Consider the following 19090-nt stretch of genomic DNA (forward strand, 5'->3'; position numbering starts at 1 on the left):
TGAATCAGTATTTTCACACACTCCCAATCATAAATGCCCCAGAGACCTCCTATCCCCAAAACGGACACTGCTGTATCTCAAGTTCAGGTTTACAGAATGATGGCCTCCTCCAAGGCCTTCCTTAGAAAACGTATTCCCAAATTTGCCATCTCACCTCACGCTTCCTTCTCCAAAAGCAGCCTACTCTTTACCACTTATAAGTCTTCTCCTCTAGAGGGCTGAATGTATATTGGGGCACTCAGCAGATATTACACTCTACTCCATCAAAAGGATCTCATAAATTTGTTTTCATTTAGTAATTAACATTCCTCTAGACTCGCAGAAGTGCTGAGGGCAAAGTCATAACGCTTTTAATGGCAAAATCAAAATGGAAGCCCAGGTCAGACTTCACATCTAATGCTGTTGCTGGCAGACCCAGGGATTTTGAGACCGAGCAAGATGATTTTATCATTAAGGCATCACCACTGCTGTGCAGGGAATTTCTCTTTCATTACACCTCAGCTCCCTCCCACCTCAAAACGCTGCGTAGAGTTCTAACATACTCTGAAACCACAGCAACTTATGACAGAGCAGCCATCATGATGACCTGTAAGTCATCAAGATACATATCAACCACTGGCTATGTTATTAATACTTGAAGTATCAAATTTGCTAAGGAAGCAAAAAGGAGCTTCATTCTTCCTCAAGGGGAATCAGAAACCAGTACGTTCAAGAGAGGATTTCCATAGGAAAACCGCCCCTGCCACAGACAGCACCTACCATCAACATGTTTATGGGCAAACACAGTATCAGAAAAACATGCTGTGAGTCTTAGAAACAGCATATGCCTCATTTCATACGGGCTGCTATGGTGCCAGGCATTGTTTTCTGTTTTTTGGGTTTTTTTACTGCATTTCAGAGAAATAACCGTAAAATGAAGGTCTATAACCAGCATATAACACAATAAACAACAGCATCAACTTCTGCACCCTTTTTGTGAATGGTTTCCCTATGCTTTAATTGAAAATGTAAGTTTTAATATGCTTTGCGTTTTCTCTCAAAATACTTTGGGACCAATTCTATTCTAAGACTTCTGTATTTACCATCTCCATCCAAGGTCCAAAGATTACAGAATTTACAAATGAAGGACACCCCCTACACACACACACACACACACACACACACACACACACACACACACACGCACACACGTCAGTAATAGAGGAGCTATGACAACAAAATTCCTGAATGACAGAAAGAAACACAGAGGACAGTGGCTTGAAACAGCAATGGTGGTCACCACAAGCTTTGTCCTAGAGTTCAGCTCAGGTCTTTCTGAAAGCCTGGACCAAAAATTCACAAAAACAAGAAGCAGTAACACAGTTCACGTAACTTTCCTGAGCTTAAATATATAATAGATCCGGGTAACTGTCCAACCTAGGTTGTATCTTCAGGGAATCTCAAACTCTCATAAAAAACCAAGGTTTCTGGCTCAAGAAAAGGCTTAAAGTTAGAGATGAGCATTGTTAAATCACTGGTTCCTATTCACATTTCAACCCTTGAAATAACGTTTCACTACTTGTCTCAGTCACCAGCGACTCCAGTCTGTCTTGAGAAAGCTCACACGCCTCCCTGGACTCAGCCATCTCCTTCTCACCGACAGGTCAGGTCCAATACAACCAAAGCTTAATTCACTTTAAAGGATATGTGAACTATTATTCAAGGACAGTAGCTGTCTGTTTACAGAAGCTTCATCCACATCAAGGCAGCTGAGTTTGTGAGCTTGATTTTTGTATTCTTCTTTCATTCTGTCAAAATTCAAGTTTACAGATATTTCTACTTTCAGTCTATTCTTTAATACATGTCCCGCTCAGTGTAAGACAGGACTCAGAGTTTCAATGACATAACTGTATATTTTCCCAAGAAAATTGTTTATGTACCTTTCCATAAATGTTTTAACTTTTTCACCTAGAATATAAAATCCTTGAACAAAATGTCTGTCTTCTATAGTTTAGCAAGATACATGCTCAACACAATTTCCAAATCACCTTTAGTACCAATTTTAACCATGAAGAACACTGAAAATTCTACTGTAAATTATCAAATATATGGAAGCAAATATATAAATGAAATTCTTCTGTCATTTACTACAAAGAAGAGAGATACAAACATAGGATAATTTCTCAAATGAGTTTCAACTACTTAATGTGCTACTTTAAAGCATATTCACAAACAATAGAAATAATCAATCTGAAGAACTGGATTCATCTCTATACACAAGGGACATTTTTATACAGTTTCTCGAAGAATTAGCCACACAAGCACAATAGGTACCATAAAGATTAAAAGAAAGTAACTGCATTAAAAATACTTCAGTTTATTAAAAGGAACGGTTCTTATTTTATAGGTATACACATCTATTTTTATAGAAAAGAACACATCTATTTTTATTCTAATTTCCATGACTCACTCCCCACCCATTCACCGAGGAGATAGATAACAGTTGATCCTATTTTTCACCTTTTAATTTATTCTACCTGGAGAAATAAAATTCATCACTGTCCCATGTTATTTTCCCTCCCCTTTGGACATTTATCCACTAAATAAACATCTACTACCCACTGCTGTTAAGCAGTGTGCTGGGTCCTGGGGCTCCATCCCAGTCTCCTCCGCTGGTTTCCCCTATTTGCCCCAATTTCTAAGCGCTGAAGTGTCCCAGGACTCAGCCCTGTCTCATCCTCAAGTCAGTCTACACATGCTCACTTGGTGGTCTCAGCTAGTCTCCTGGTCTAATTAGCATCTATCCTATGCTGACCACCCCCATATTTATATATACTGCAGACTTCTTTCCTGGGCTCCAGTTTCACATATGGACTCACCAACTCATCCTCTGCCAATAGATGTTTTACAGATCTCGAACGTTTAACAGGCCCAACTAACTCCAGATCTTCTCCACCAAACCTCCTTTCAAAGGATGAAGTTGATGACAACTTCGTCCTTCTAGTTAGTTAGGCTGAAATCCTTGAAATCATCCTGACACCTCTTTCTGTCATACCCCACATCCAAGCTATCAACAAACCTCTCTTGGAAGGCTGGCCAAGGAGACACTTTGACGTAAGCTTCTGCCCAATCCTGACGCCTCTGCCTCCCTCCCACTATGTTGTTCCCAAGGGCACATGCTTACAAGTATTCTACACACTAAACCCTGTCTGAGTCTACTTCCCAAATGATCCAAATGCTTCAAGTCTTCACTACAAACACCCATTACAATATTGTGCATAGAATAGCTTATCCCTACTAGAAATAAAACAAAGGATGATTTTAGCTGATCTACGTGTAGAATCATATAGTTATAGATTCAGAGATTAAGGATATTTCTTGTCTTCTTTACAAGGACACTGATTGCCTCATGCTGCCTTACTACTCTTTTTGTTTATCCTTCATGCAGCAATGAAAGGCTTTAAATAAATCTTATCCATTCAAGTCCAACTGGTATTTTTTCTTTCTCTTCCCTGAGGAGCATCTTTTTTCTATACTACCACTTCTCTATTACTTCAGTTATTCACTGCATTTAGCTGTTTATCTTATTTTTTTCAGAAATATTCCTTCATAACAAGGAGGTGCTAAAAACCTCATTTCACAAGTAGGTATGAAAAAGAAATATCTTGAACACCTTTCCTAAAAAGAAATCTAAAGGTAGGTAATTTAGTACATAAGCCTTTAGGAAAGCATTAGAAGAAAGTAAGACAAAGTCAAATATTAACAATTTACTGAACATAAATTCTCATTACACAAAATAGTATCTCTCCTTATAACTTCAAAATATTAATAGGGCCACACAGCAAAATATCAAGTGTCAGATGCAGCTAGACTACAAAATGTTATGTTTTTATTTTAGAAGTATGTTTTTTATTACTGCTGAAACGAGAATTTTAGAAAAAAAACTACCATCAGTTTCTTAACATGTAATTTATTTGTAAAAGTCAACCAAAACAATCTGAATTCAATCATCAGCTCAGGAAGCAGATTCCATGACATTTTCTTCCCCTAAATGGCTAAACGACACAGGCAGCGATAAAATATGCAGAGAAAGAACCATGTCACAGAAGATGTGACAATTTTGATAAATGATGATAAATTGTGATGTAGAACAGCCGTTTGTAAGCTGCTGTTTTCAAAAACATGTATTTTAATGATGATTTTTGCCAAATATCATTTTAGAGAGATATTCTGTAATAAAACCATTGACAAACAAAATTGGTACCTTATTATAAATTAGAACAGAAATGTATTTAAGTTTTCAGCAAACTTGTAATTTTGCTTTGAATGAGAATGCATTTTAGATCCAGTCAGTTCCTTACAATGTTAAACACAGTCATCATCTGACCCAGAAATCCCACTCCGAGGTATAAAACAGAAATTAAAACATACTTTCACACAGACCCTTGTACATGAATGTTCATACATGCAACATTATTCATAAAAGACAAGAAGTGCAAACAACCCAAATGTCCATCAAGTGACATATAATATCAATAGAACAGAATATTATTCAGCAATAAGAAGGAATAAAGTACTGATACATGCTACAATACGGATGAACCTTGAACATATTATATTAAGGAAGCCAGTCACAAGAGGCTACATATCATTATGTTTATATGAAATATAAATTCTATTTATATGAAATGCCCAGGATAGGCAAATCCATAGAAATAAGATGTAGATAAGTGGTTGCCTAGGGTTGAGAGTGTAGAGGGAATGGAGAATAATTGCTAATGGATATAGGGTTGCTTTCTGGGGTAATGAAATGTTCTAGAATTGTGCACGGTGATGGCTGCACAACTCTCTGGCTATACACAACCTCTGAATTGTACACTTTAAGTGGGTGAACTGTATGTGAACTACATCGCAAAAAAGCTATTTATAATGCCAGTTAAAAAGGCCAGTCAGGGGCTTTCCTGGTGGCGCAGTGGTATAGAATCCACTTGCCAATGCAGGGGACACGGGTTCGAGCCCTGGTCCAGGAAGATCTCACATGCTGCGGAGCAACTAAGCCCACGAGCCACAACTACTGAGCCCAAGTGCCACAACTACTGAAGCCCGCGCGCCTAGAGCCCACGCACCGCAATGAAGAGTAGTCCCCGCTCGCCGCAACTAGAGAAAGCCCACACACGGCAACAAAGACCCAACGCAGCCAAAAATAAATAAATAAATAAATCAATTTACTTTTTAACAAAAGGGCCGGTCATGTTGTAGCTGTTTATAACTTGTATAGACTTTTCAAAGTCTAAATCCCTAATTATCAAAATATGTTTCTTACTGTCCACAAACCTCATTTCATTTCCTTACATAAAACCATCTGCCTATTCCACTATAAATACTACACGTAGTGAAAGAAAGTGCTTCTAAAATTAAATTATGTTTTCAAAACAGATTTCTCCTTAATATATTTAATTTTAATGATTCGCATGTGAATTATCCACACTTTCCATTAACTACGGTTAAATTTTCAATCTCAGATAAGTATCCCCCAATACAAAAGCACATTAACAGGCCATTCCTCTCCCAACACAAGCTGTGTGGACTAAATTTTTAACGTATTAGCTTGAATTTTAAAAAGCAAAATTAAGGAGGCAGATCTGTAAGAAAAGCAAGCATATGAAGTCTCAGAATTTTAGAATGGAAAATATTTTCAAGACTGATCCTCTTCAGGACTACTGAAACTTTAATATCTAAGAACTAACCCCAGGAATTTTGTGATATTCTCATATCACCTTACTTTTAAAATTTTTATTGGAGTATAGTTGATGTACAATGCTGTGTTACTTTCTGCTATACATACCTTACTATTTTGCCTTATTATTTATATTTACATTAAGTTGATTCCTTTCCTTTTTTTTTTTTAACTTAGCAATGTATGACACAACATCAGTGAACTTATGGGTTTGGTAAGCTATCTGTACTAGTCTAACAAACATTACAATAAATAAAATTTTAAATGGTGATGTGTCTATCACTTAAAAACATCTTGCACATGATCAGTACTACATATACCACACTTTGGGAAATACTGATCTAGTTTTATCTTCTAATTTTATGGGTGAGAAAGTTGAACTTCCTGGTGACTCTCAAAAGTCTGTGCACATCAGAACCTCCTGGAGGGTTTGTGTTAAAATAGAGAGTGCTGGGCCCTTCCCCAAGAGCGTAGGTCTGGGGGAAGGTCTGAGAATTTACGTTTCTAACAAATATCTAAGTGGTACTAATGCTGCTGGCCCAGGGACCGCCCTTCAAAAACCACTGACCAAAACCTACTAACCCCAAATTAGTCAGACCAGAATTTAAACTAGAACCCAATCTTCTCTTAGATGCTCTTATAATTATATGCTCTATCAAACATGTTTAATGTTGTTGAATTTTATTCACCTTTCACTTAATTTTACTCTTTTCAATAAAGGTGATTATTAAATGCTAAAGATCAGGTTTATACATTTTTAAGACTTCAGAGTTGTTATAAAATAGTGATTAATAAAAATTTAAGGAAAAGAACATTACAATCACCTTTGAGGACCCTGAATCCCTTTTCTTGGTCACATACCCTCCGTTAGTCCTTTGAGATAAACATTATCTTCAAGTTTGTGTCTTATCATTCACTTGCTTTTCTTGTTAATTTTCTCATAGCTGTATCTCTAAATAACATATTGTTTAGGTTGTATGTTCTGAGCTTTATACTATATCTTTTTATGCTATTTGCTTTTTTATTCAATATGATGTTTTTGAGATGTAGCCCTCGGTTTTTATCAGTAATTCATTGCTTTCATGGCGGGACACTATTTCATCTACAAGAAAACAGCACTAAAATTGTTGACTTTTTTTTTCATTTTGAAAAAATCAGAGGTAAAAAAGAAGTTGCAAAAATAGTACAGAGAAGTCCTATGTATGCTTCATCCAGTTTCCTCCAATGGTTACATCTTACCTAACTATATTACAGTATCAAAACCAGCAAACTGGTTTTGGGACAATGCTTGTGTATAGTTTCATGCCATTTTATTATATATGCAACTCTCAATTTTTAAGTTCTTTTTTTTTTTTTTTTTCCTCGCGGGCCGCCCAGGCCGCGAGACCAAGAGCCGCGGGGGCCGGGCCGGCGCGCCGCCCCCGCCCCGCCTCAGGCCGCCCGCGCTTGGGCCGCCGCCCGGCGACGCGAGGCCAGTCCCACCCCGCCCCCACCCCCGCCGCCGGCCCGGGGGTCGCTCACCTTCCGCGTTGCCCCAGACCACCATGCCCGGGCACAGCCGCCTCCTCCGGCCTCGCTGGCCCCGCCGCCGCCACACGGTGCCCTCGCCTGGGGAGGGGAGAAGGGCCGGGAAGGAGTCGCACTGCCGCGCCGCGGTCCACGCTCGCCCCACGCTCGCAGCGGCCACACTGAGCGCGCCCAATGGCTGCTCTGTCCCTCCCCCTCCGACGGGCGCGCGCGCCGCGGCTCCGCCCCGCCCCTCCCCCTGCGGCGGCCGGCACGCTCCCAGGCTCCTCCCCGCCCTTCCCCACCCGCGGCGGTTCCGGCCCCGGCTCGCACTCCGCCCCGCGCTGCGCAAGTGCCCGCCTCGCGCCTAGCCTCGGGCGACCCTGAACCACCTGCGCGGCGCCCCTCCCAGGCCCGCCCGCGGAGGTCAGCTCCTCCGCTGCACGTGACCGTCTCGCTCGCGGGGGCGGAGAGGAGCGCGGCGCCGGCCCGCCTTCCGCATCCCGAGACCTGCGCGCCTCTCGCTGGGGTTGATGCGCTGTTCTCCTCTCTGCGAGTCCCCGCCCCGCGCTGCACTCCCCAGTCCGGGAGGACACTAGTTCAGGGACTGACCATGCTTAATCAAGATCATTCTATTGATATTAATGAATATCTGAGTTACTTCCTTTATTCCCCCCCCCCCCGCCAATTAAAGACAATGCTCCTACCTATTAGAAAAATGAAAATCCAAACACTGACAGCCCCAAATACTTGCAAGAATGTGAAGTAATAGGAACGCTCATTCATTGCTGGTGGGAATGCAAAATAGTACAGCCATTCTGGAAGAGAGTTTGGCAGTGTCTTACAAAACTAAACATACTCTTACTATACGATCCAGCAATCGGACTCCTTGGTATTTACACAAAGGAGTTGAAAACTTGTGTCCACATCAAAAACCTGGACACAGATGTTTCATAGCAGCTTTATTCATAATTGCCAAAACTTGGAAGCCACCAAGATGCCCTTCGGTAGATGAATGGGTAAACAAACTGGTGCATCCAGATAATGGAATATTATTCAGCACTAAAAAGAAATAAGCCATCAACCCATGAAAAGATATGCAAGAACTTTAAACGCTTATTACTAAGTGAAAGAAGCCAATCTGAAAGGCTACATACTCTTTGATTCCAACTAAGTGATACCATAATGGTGGATAATGTCATTAGTCAAAACCCATAGAACATACAACACCAAGCGTGAATCCTAATGTAAACTATGGACTTTGGGTGCTAATGAAGTGTAAATGTAGATTCATCAATTGTAACAAATATACTTCTCTGCTGAGTAGTTGATAATGGTGGAGGCTATACATATGTGGGAACAGGGGGTACGTGGGAAATCCCCGTACCTTTCACTCAATGTTGTTGTGAACATAAAACTGCTCTAAAAAAATAAAGTCTACAAACTTTAAGCTATAAGATGAATAAGTTCTGAGGTTCTAATGTATGGCCTGGTGACTAGTTGATAACACTGCAATGTATAACTATAATTTGCTAAGAGAACTTAAAGGTTGACCCCAAAACATATACATATATATTTATATATTCCCCTTTACCATAAATGTACGGCTGTGCGCCTGGCTTCTCTAATCTCTTCCAATCATCTATTTTTATTTCTGCTCAGTACCATACTGTCTTAATCGGTAGAGTTTTATAATAGCGAGTCTTAATATCTAGTAGGTCAAAAATCCCCAATTCACTCTTCCATTTGCTGCTAAGAATCAGCTCGCATGTTCTATGTGGGGGAGGGAGGTGAAGGAAATTCATTTTAGCTTCATAAAACCTCTAAAACAATTTGGGGAGAATCACATCTTCTGTGGATTGAAATTTTCTATTGAAATAAGATTTATTTCTCCATTCCTTTAGTTTTTCTTAAGTGTCTTTGTTCTATAATTTTCTCCATATAGTTGTTGCCTATTCTTGCTAGAGTTATTCCTAGGTACTTTATAATTGTGATAATATTATAAATGGTATCTCATTGCCTTTTCTAAATAGTTGTAGCAGAGTACAGAAATGCAATTGATTTTGTATATTGATTTTGTTTGCAGTATACTTGCTAACCACTTTTATTCATTCGAATACTTCATCTGTAGATTCTTTTGGTTTTTCTACAGGGACAAGATATCCTCAATGACTAGTGATAGCAGTTTCTTCTTCTCCAATGCTAAGAATTCTTCTTTTTCTTCCTGTGTAAGACTTCCTATATAATGCTGCAAAGAAGGATTATCTTATCTTGTTGGTGAAAGGCGTCTTATCTTGTTTCCAATATTTAAAAAGAATGTTTTCAGTGTTTCACCATTAAATATCACATCTGCTGAATACTTATACCTTCTAATGATAGTCTGTTCATTTTGTATCATGAATAGATACTGAATGTTATGGAATGCATTTTCTACATCTCCTGAGATTAAATTTTTTTTTAAATCAAGAATTCAGTGGGGGACAGATGGATTGAGAGTTTGGGGTTAGCAGACGCAAACTATTATATATAGGATGGATAAACAACAAGGTCCTACTATACAGCACAGGGAACTAAATTCAATATCCTGTGATAAACCATAATGGAAAAGTATGAGAAAGAATGCATATATATGTAACTGAGTCTCTTTGCTGTACAGCAGAAATTAACATTGTAAATCAACTGTACTTCAATAAAAAACTTACTCTGCACCCATAATGTGTCACACTGTTCTAGACAGTAGAGGTAAAGCAGTGACCAAACAGATGAAAACACTTGCCCTCAGGGAGGTCACCTTGTATTAAAGGAGAACAAACACAATGAATAAATAAAATGCATAGTTTGTTACATATTGATCAACACAAAAGGCAAAAATGAAGTAGAGAGGGGAACAGGTAGTGTGGGGAAGGAGGTCTGCAACTTCAAATGCAGTGGTAGGAATGGGTGTCATTGACAAAATGACACCACCTGGCAAGAGCCTGCAAGCAGAAACAAGAGCATAGCTTGTATGCAGTAAGCACTGCAAGGCAATATGAAGTTCTGTTCCAAATTCTGTGAAGGAAAAGTGAATTTCTGAGTAGGTTCACTGGAAAATATAAATGTTAACATACCATTTTAGTTGCTAATTCCCTATCACAAGCAATGAAGCTTAAAAATCTTACATCAACTATTAAGTAAATTAAAAAAACCGCTGAAACCATTATAACCACCAGTAGTACCAAAGTAGCATTCTTATTAAAAGTATGAAAATAACCATTTCAATATAGAATACAGAAAGATAACAAAAATTATTCTGTTGTTCAAAGTAAATTATTATAAAATTTCAACTTGGGTCACAGAAGCCTATCAAAAAAATAAGTATGGGAAAAGCATAAATGGAAAAAAGAAATATTCACAAGTACAAGACCTAAAACTCATTGTAAGTACTCCCCATAAGTTATCTGACCCAATCCAGGGCTAACACTCTAAAGAAACATGAAAACAAAAAGACAATCACTCAGAGACCAGATGACAGAAAGAGGAAAGGAATCGTTTCAAAGATGTGTTACAGAAAGTTCAAGTACAAAATTTTCAAATGAATATTGAGAATGCAAAAGGAAAACAGACCCAGCAAGTCTAACTAGCAATGAAATAAATAAGCAAAGACAAAAAGAGAAGTACATCTAAACACACAAAGACTGACCAAAAGAGAATAAGGAAACTCCTAAACCAAAAGGTCACAGAGGTGTCCTATCCAACATTAGCCCATGGGATGATGATAGGTGTTTATGCGGGGGGGGGGGGGGGGGGAGGGGGTGAATAGGTCAAAGTTAATCTATTAGATTCTTTATGCAGTACATCTCAGAATCTTTCAAAATGCCACTGTGAATTATGAATCACTAACCTACTTTGGGGGTAGGGTATGGGGGGCACAGAGTAAGTACGCGTAAGAGTGTAGTCTTTCCGATGCCAGCTCACCACGGAACCCTTTATTTTGGCCAAAAACAAAAGTCTGTGAGAAAAATGTTGTCCTAAAGGATGGTAAGACAGATGAAATTCACAAATCGCTTTGTAGAGTTAAAGGAATGCTAAAAAAAAAAAAAAAAATTTAAGGACTTTCTGGTTGTTGTTTTTTTCTTTTATTATTGGTAGAAAGCCAGCCAAGAATCAGCTGGACTTACAAACATGAGTACATGGATGAATAAAAGATAGAAAAGAGAATAAATCAAAATTCTGATATATTTTACTGAAGAGGATATTTGGATACAAATGTTGTTATGAAGCAGTCCAACTGTGCTAAAGTAAAGAAAGAAAAATGCAAGGGTTGTACTCGTCCTAACTGACAAAAGTGAAATAAATCACCAGGATGGAATGGTATCCAACCAGAGTTCTGGATGCTCTTGAGGACGACTATGAATCTGTAGGCAAAGTTAGATAGAATCATCCAAATAGCCCCAAATTTGGCTCCTACAAAGGCTCTGGAGAAGACCCAATAAAATAAGATTCATTGTGGATTTGTTGGAAGTATGGGGTAGGTTGATGGAATTTTTAATTAAGAATAGACTCAGACACTGAAGTAAAAATAACCTAATAGAAGAAACACCGTAAAGTTATAGAATCTATAGATATCCGTATTAATTCTATATCTATAGGTAGATTCTGTATCTATAAAGAGAAATAGATATAAAACACCTGAAATTTTTTGAAGTGGTAAATAAACTGAGGCAGGAAATAATGTTGATTTAGACTTTCGACACATCTTAGACAACATTCTTCAACAAAGGCTTAAAATATTAAATCACTATCAAAAGAAATACTCTGCCCCAGATAGGAAAGTGGCTTGGTGGCAGAAAACAAAAGGAAGAAATAAGCAAAATTTCAAATATAGTTTATCTCGGGATATTAGTGAAAACTAGTCTCATTTGTATAATATTGAAAAATGGAGCACACGGCAAATGTTCAGGTTTAGAAATGAGCAGTGAAATGCCAAGCGCCAGAGATAACTGATGGAGAGTTATTTATTTATTTAGTACAGTCCTGGCAATGACAAGGGTCATAGCCAGTATGATCCACGACATTCAAGGAAGCTCTCCACGTGCCAAACACCACCTGAGTCACTGTATGTGCATGACTTTGTTTAGTCTTCACAACTTTCTACAGAAGTAATTGCCATTTTATTCCATGAGTTTACAAGCTAGACAGTAAAGGCTCAGAGAGGAAAGTAACTTCCCCAAAGATCACTAAGGTAAGTAGGTGGCAGTAATAGTAGCTACTAAATGATAGAGCTAAAATTTGAAACCTGGCAACTGACCCCAGAATCCTTACCTACTTTGGGGGTAGGGTATGGGGGGCACAGAGTAAGTACACATAAGAATGTAGTCTTTCCCATGCCAGCTGACCACGGAACCCTTTATTTTGGCCAAAAACAAAGCACTGCGAGAAAAATGCTGTCCTAAAGGGTGGTAAGTCAGATGAAATTCATAAATCACTTTGAAAGGTTAAAGGAATGCTAAAAAAAAAAAAAAAAAAAAAAAAAATTAACTACTGCACCAATGGTTCTCAAACTTGAGCATGCATCAGAATCACCTGGAAGGTGTGTCAAAGACAGACTGCTGGGCCCCATCCCCTCGAGTTTCTGACTAAGCAGATTTTGTGGGTTCCGAATTTCTATTTCTAACAAACTGATGTTTCTGCTCAAGGGCCCACACTTGGAGAAATATGGTCCTAAGCCACAGGTGGTGAAACAAGAGATCACGATAAGAATGGTCTCGGGAAAAGGAGAAAACCTAGGTGAAGAAAGCTGGCGTGGAATTAAGGAAAGGAGGGATGAATCATCCAGTAAATGGGGTCCAGCTAAAATCACATGGAAATTTTCCTGGGCCTTTTGCTCCCTGGGTGGGCAAAGAGTCTTCCTGGGACCTCAAACAGCCTAAAACTATTCAACCCAGCTTCGGGCACAGTAGAAATTTAATGGCAAAAGGATGTCCCCACGTTCAGGATCTCTGTACTCTGGCTACCACCACAAACCTTACCCACTGACAATGCCTAGAACTCCTTTAACAGGAAACAAAACGTTTTACTTTGTAGCAAGAAATAGAAGCTGGAGAAGGAAATAAGTCCTAAAAAGTGAATATATATCGCTGTCTACAGATCTCATTCCAAATGTAAATGACTGCTTATAGATTAACCATAGGTCTAATATAACATGGCATGTCTAATATGCTTAAAATTACAAAAATTCAGTTTTATTACTTTGGAGAGGAAGCATGATGCTACATGCAAGGCATCAAATTTGGTGTTAGAAATCCTATATTTGGGGATAAATGACTTCTGACAAGTCTTTTTTTGTTTCTTTGTTTATATTTTATTTTTGGCTGCGTTGGGTCATCGTTGCTGCACGTGGGCTTTCTCTAGTTGCGGCGGGCGGGGGCTACTCCTCGTTGCGGTGCACGGGCTTCTCATTGCAGTGGCTTCTCTTGTTGCAGAGCACAGGCTCTAGGCACGTGGGCTCAGTAGTTGTGGCTCGCGGGCTCTAGAGCGCAGGCTCAGTAGTTGTGGCGCATGGGCTCAGTGGCTCCGCGGCATGTGGGATCTTCCCGGACCAGGGCTCGAACCCGTGTCTCCTGCATTGGCAGGCGATTCCTAACCACCATACCACCAGGGAAGTCCAGACGTTTTCTTCATACGTAGAAAAGGAGCAGTAGGGACTTCCCTGGTGGCACAGTGGTTAGGAATCGCCTGCCAATGCAGGAGACACGGGTTCGAGCCCTGGTCCGGGAAGATCCCACATGCCGCGGAGCCACTGAGCCCATGCGCCACAACTACTGAGCCTGTGTGCCACAACGACGGAAGCCCGCGCGCCTAGAGCCCGTGCTCCGCAACAAGAGAAGCCAGCACAATGAGAAGCCCGCGCACCGCAAGAAGAGTAGCCCCCGCCCGCCTCAACTAGAGAAAGCCCACGCGCAGCAACGACCCAACGCAGCCAAAAATAAATAAATATAAAATTAATTTATTTTTTTAAAAAAGGAGCAGTAATTCCCCACAGAGATGTGAGGATCAAAAGGGATCCTATTTGTGAAAGCATTTGGTCAATTATAACTCACTTTTTCAATTATAAGGTGTTAGGACTACTTCGGGGAGTTACACGTTTTATACAAGCTGTTACTAGATGTGCACTGTATTCAAGTTTAGGGTGCATATTAACGTCCAGTGTCATTTATACACAAGAGATGCCTTCTAGGCTCAAGAGACAAAAGTTACAAGTGATAATCAGGCATTCATGAAGCTGGGATTTGATAACGTTTCTCCCAGTCTAAACGCAGTGGAAAAAATCCAGAACTGAAAGTGGACACAAACTACTTAGTATTTTAGGAAAGCAGGAGAGACACAACAGGATTGGGGAGAAGTATCAAGTCTATCAGAAGCTCTCAGGGACGCCTGGTGTCTACCTACAGAGGCTGCAACCAGCATATTCTTAGGACAAAACCCTAAGGTAGTGGGTGGTTTTTTCTTTGGTTTTTCGTTGCCTGAGAGTGAGCTACTGTCCCGATATCTCACTCTAAAACCTATAGAAAGAGAAGGGCTGTGTTCCTCCAGCTGTGGCACCTCAGGGTAGGGTCCTCTACCTAAGGCTCTGAAAAAGTAAGGAGGGCACAGTGCTACCTCATAGTACAAAAAGGTACATGAAAGACCTATGTTCTACTTCCTCTGCTGCTGGCAGGCACTAAGATGAGGAAGAGATGCTCAGAAGGCCATGGCATGGTGATGGAGGAGTCCAGTCTGGCTGCGGCACCTTCACGACCTTAGGAAAACTGTCGGCAAGCTTTCATTAGAGTAGGTTCAGGCCACAACGTGCATATTCATCTTTCATCTGTTTAAACAAGGCACTAAATAGTAGGTGTCACTGGTCACTTCCTATTGAACAAAGCCTACAAGATTTTAGGTAAGCATCAAGACACTGATGTTGGGTCAGGCGAAGATTTCTTAGCTATGACACCAAAAAGTATATTGATAAAAGAAAAAAATAAGCTGGGCTTCATTCAGATAAAAAATAATGCATTTCAAAAGACACCATTAAAAAAGTAAAGACGTGCCATGAACTAGGAAAAAATATTTGAAAATCATATATCCAGTAAAGGACTTGTATCCAATAATAACAAGCGTTGGCAAGGATACGGAGAAACTGAAATCCTCATGCATTGCTGGTGGAATTGTCAAATTCGAAACTGCTACTTTGAAACACTGATTCATCATATGACCCAGGTAATTACCCCTAGGTAACCACCCAAGTGAAATTAAAACTACATGCACACATCAGCCAGAGCGGCGAAAACGTGGAAACAAACCAAATGTCCATTAATTGGTGGATGGATAAATAAAATGTAGTATATCCATACTATAGAATATTCTTTGGCAATATGATACATGCTACTGCATAACCTCAAAAACATTACGCTAGATAAAAGAAGCTAGACACAAGAGACCACATACGGTATGAGCCCATTTATATGAAATGTCTACAAAAGGCAAATCTATAGAGGTAAGAAGTAAATTATCGGTTGAATGGGTCTGGGGGTGGGAATGAGAGTGATTCCAAATAGGCACAAGGTTTCTTTTGGAGGGTGATGGAAATGTTCAAAAATTAGATTACATGATAGGTGCATACAACTCTATAAATTCACAGATTTTACTAAAAACCACTGAATTGCATATACTTCAAAAGAGTCAATTGTATGGCATGTGAATTATACATCAATACAACTGTTTAAAAAATAAAGAAATTTAAAAGAGAAGTCAGGGACAGCCCTGACCCCAAACCTCACTATGAAATGTTAACATATTTACACAGAAATCTGCCACTTCTCCTGATGTCGCCCTTCCAGAAACTTGACTCTGAGGATGAGAAAGAACACGAACGAAGAGTAAGAGACCTCCAAACAGGGTCTAAGATAGCCGTGGCTCATTTATGCACTTTAGACTACAGGAGAAAATGGAAGTCCTCCCCTCGCCCCTACCCAGCCTGAGATGAAAACTTAATGACTCATAGGTACAAATGCAGGGCACCTAATTTTAAGCTCGATTATCTGGTTTTCCTCAGCAGCTACATTAACTAAGTGACAGTTAATACTGAGGATGGGATCAGAAGCAAACTATCAAAGCACAGGCCTCTGGGTCTGGTCAGCCCCTTACAACTTCACACCACTGAGGGCAGGGCAGCAACGGTACCCTGGTGGCCAAAAATGGTTATGACATCTGTTATCTGAGGCTGGAAAGAGAATCAGTTTCTCAAAATGAGGTCATCAAAATGGCCATGGGTATGCACCCATTTATGATACAGGTTCTCTTGCCTCACTCAAACCAACTGAATCAGAACCTCCAACAATGATACCTAAGAATCTGCATTTTTAACAAGCCCCCTCGATGATTCTTATGTTTTAAATTTTATTGTGCACAAGAGCCCTTTACTTAGAGAATATTAGAGATGGAAGGAACCTTGATGATCATCTAACCCAAAGTTCACATACTGTAGATGAAAACACTGGGGACCAACGATGTAACATGATTTTCAAAGATCAAATCGTTCTTTAAACTCTTTAAAAACAAAAACAAAACTATGTCTCTAGTCCTAAAAATTGTCAAGAATACTACTGACAAAAGAGAATATAAAATGTACCTTGGAAATATTTTCTTCAAAGATTGATGAAGATAACATGCTTCATCATTTAAAGGGATATGTTTCTGCTCTCAGGAAAATTAATCCAGAGCACCTCATTACCTGAAGCTGCCAACTAAATGAGTCATCGTAACAGTTAAATTATTTTTTCCTTGTTGGTTGGTATGTTCAGTTTAATTATTGCCTTTTTTCCCCAAACCTACCTCCCTTGAGAAAATGCATAGGTTACTTGACCCAAAACACCAACATTCTTACAGATCACAAGCATTAAGTCATCATTTCCTCTGAAGCCACATCTCCAGGGCTGCAAGTCATATTTTTCTATTAATGCAGCCTGAATTCTCCTGTGCGTGGGTCCTAAATCATGAGCTAGCAAGAGGGAGGAGATATGGGGATATATGTATATGTATAGCTGATTCACTTTGTTATAAAGCAGAAACTAACACCATTGTAAAGCAATTATACTCCAATAAAGATGTTAAAAAAAAAAAAAGATTACATTCTATTGGAGGAAAACAGTCAATAAACAAATATACAAATGAATTAAAAAAAAAAAAAAGTGGGTCTGTTTCCAGGGGCCTATTTAGCCAGTGGGTTCATCCCCCGAAACCTCAGGCTCCCTTTCATTATTCCTGCTTGATCCTGCCTTTTGATAATTTCCAGTCAAGCACTGTTGTCTTATTTTCTGCTTTAGACAAGCTTAAGGGAGAGTTTCTTAAGTCACTTGACCAAAATATATTTTGGAGCATGGAAAGAACATAGTTTCTTTGTTTTTGGGGGGGTTTTGTTTTCACAAAAGGATTACTTGGATTCAAAATCTTGTTCACTGACTTGTTAATCGTGATGTAGTGACCTGACAAATTTCTCAGCCTGTTAGAGGCTTTAATTTCTTTTTCACAAAATGTAAAGAATAACACCTACCTTGCAAGGTTTTTTGCAAAGATTCTAAAAAACGCGTAGTACGTAAAATAGATAATATATGTAACACGAACAGTGTCGATTGTATATATATATAATTGTCAATGAAAAAATGTTGCCTGCCATATCAGTAAACAAAGGATGTTGCAGCCATCAAGCCATCACATTATAGCCGCCCCAAGAGTGAACCCTGAGGAAACTCAGGATGGAAACAGGATGCCCACCATCTAGCAGTCAACTGCCACAGCCTCCCCTGATGGTGCACCCCGAGGGAACTCAGGATGAGAAAGCACAGGATACTGGCCCACATAGCTGAGGTGCATATCAAAGGAAGGATTTCAGTGAGCCCAGACTTTTGCATCTTCCCATACACAGAAAAACACTAAAAATTCATTAACTCGAGATGTCTGGTTTTCTTTAATTAACAGGAATCTTTCCATGTTCCGATTACCTGGTCTTTGTTGCAAAAACTCCTATAGTTGATGGCTCCTCCCTCTCCTTTTTGGATCAGTCCCTCAGAGAGAGCTGAGAGGCTGTGTCCCAGGCTTAAGTCCTCAGTTTTGCCCACCCAATAAAACATATTTCTCAACTTTGAGGTTGTGCATTTTTTTCAGTCAACATCATATATATGTTAAATATACATATATAGAATATATATACACAAATATACATATATATTAGTGTAGGGGGTAAAAACATGGACTTTTCCTTGTTATTTAACCACTCTGAACCTCAGTTTCCATTTCAGCAAAATAGACATATTAACAGGTCCTAAATCACAGTGTTGTCAGAAGGGCTAAACACACATAAAGCATGTACCCGCTGTCTGGCAAACAGTAGGAGCTCAACAAATGTTGTCCAATGGCAAGGCAGCCCTCAAGAGACCAGCGGTCAGTACGTGGTGGGTATTATGATTATTGTTCATTTCTTTCAGGGGCAATCTGGAAGCGCAGAGGCAGAGGTTTGGAGGAATTTTAGGGGGTCCACACAATACACCCAGGTGGGAACAACACAGATCCCCTGAGTGGGGTTCAGGGAGCACACCTCAGCAGCCCTGGCCCTTCCTGCTCTCTCAGTTGGGAGGGTCTCAATGCTGGACTTTGTATTTTCAAAAGATGGCCCGGGCCTTCTTCAGAGAAGAGGAGGTGACAGACAGCATGATGATGGCTGATGAAGGTGTGGGATGATGAGCGGAGAGTCAGCTTGTACCAGAAACATCAACACTCAACCAATGCCTGGCTCTACTTCCTCACCTGTTGATTGATGACTAGGCTTTATCTAGTTTCAGGACGAGAGTAAAA

The 19090-nt window shown here is 39.8% G+C and overlaps 1 protein-coding gene and 1 long non-coding RNA gene across 8 annotated transcripts in view; both read right to left on the reverse strand.

Annotated features, from left to right (window-relative positions):
• Positions 1-12821, reverse strand: part of LOC309623504 (uncharacterized protein) — a gene marked incomplete at its 5' end in the record, with an annotated part of 41818 nt that extends 28997 nt beyond the window's left edge. Inside the window, 2 exons of the mRNA XM_082380452.1 lie at positions 7238-7838; positions 12785-12821. Of these exons, the coding sequence (XP_082236578.1) occupies positions 7238-7838; positions 12785-12821 (638 nt within the window). The remainder of the gene's footprint in view (positions 1-7237; positions 7839-12784) is intronic.
• Positions 12822-15685: 2864 nt separating this feature from the next.
• The window catches only part of LOC309623775, a 103380-nt gene continuing 99975 nt past the window's right edge, over positions 15686-19090 (reverse strand). For all 7 annotated transcript variants that reach the window (XR_014241617.1, XR_014241618.1, XR_014241619.1 and 4 more), the window contains one exon: positions 15686-19067. This is a non-coding gene — a long non-coding RNA (uncharacterized lncRNA). The remainder of the gene's footprint in view (positions 19068-19090) is intronic.

The sequence above is a fragment of the Balaenoptera borealis genome (assembly GCF_965194805.1).
Source record: "Balaenoptera borealis genome assembly, chromosome: 2".
NCBI lineage: Eukaryota > Metazoa > Chordata > Mammalia > Artiodactyla > Balaenopteridae > Balaenoptera > Balaenoptera borealis.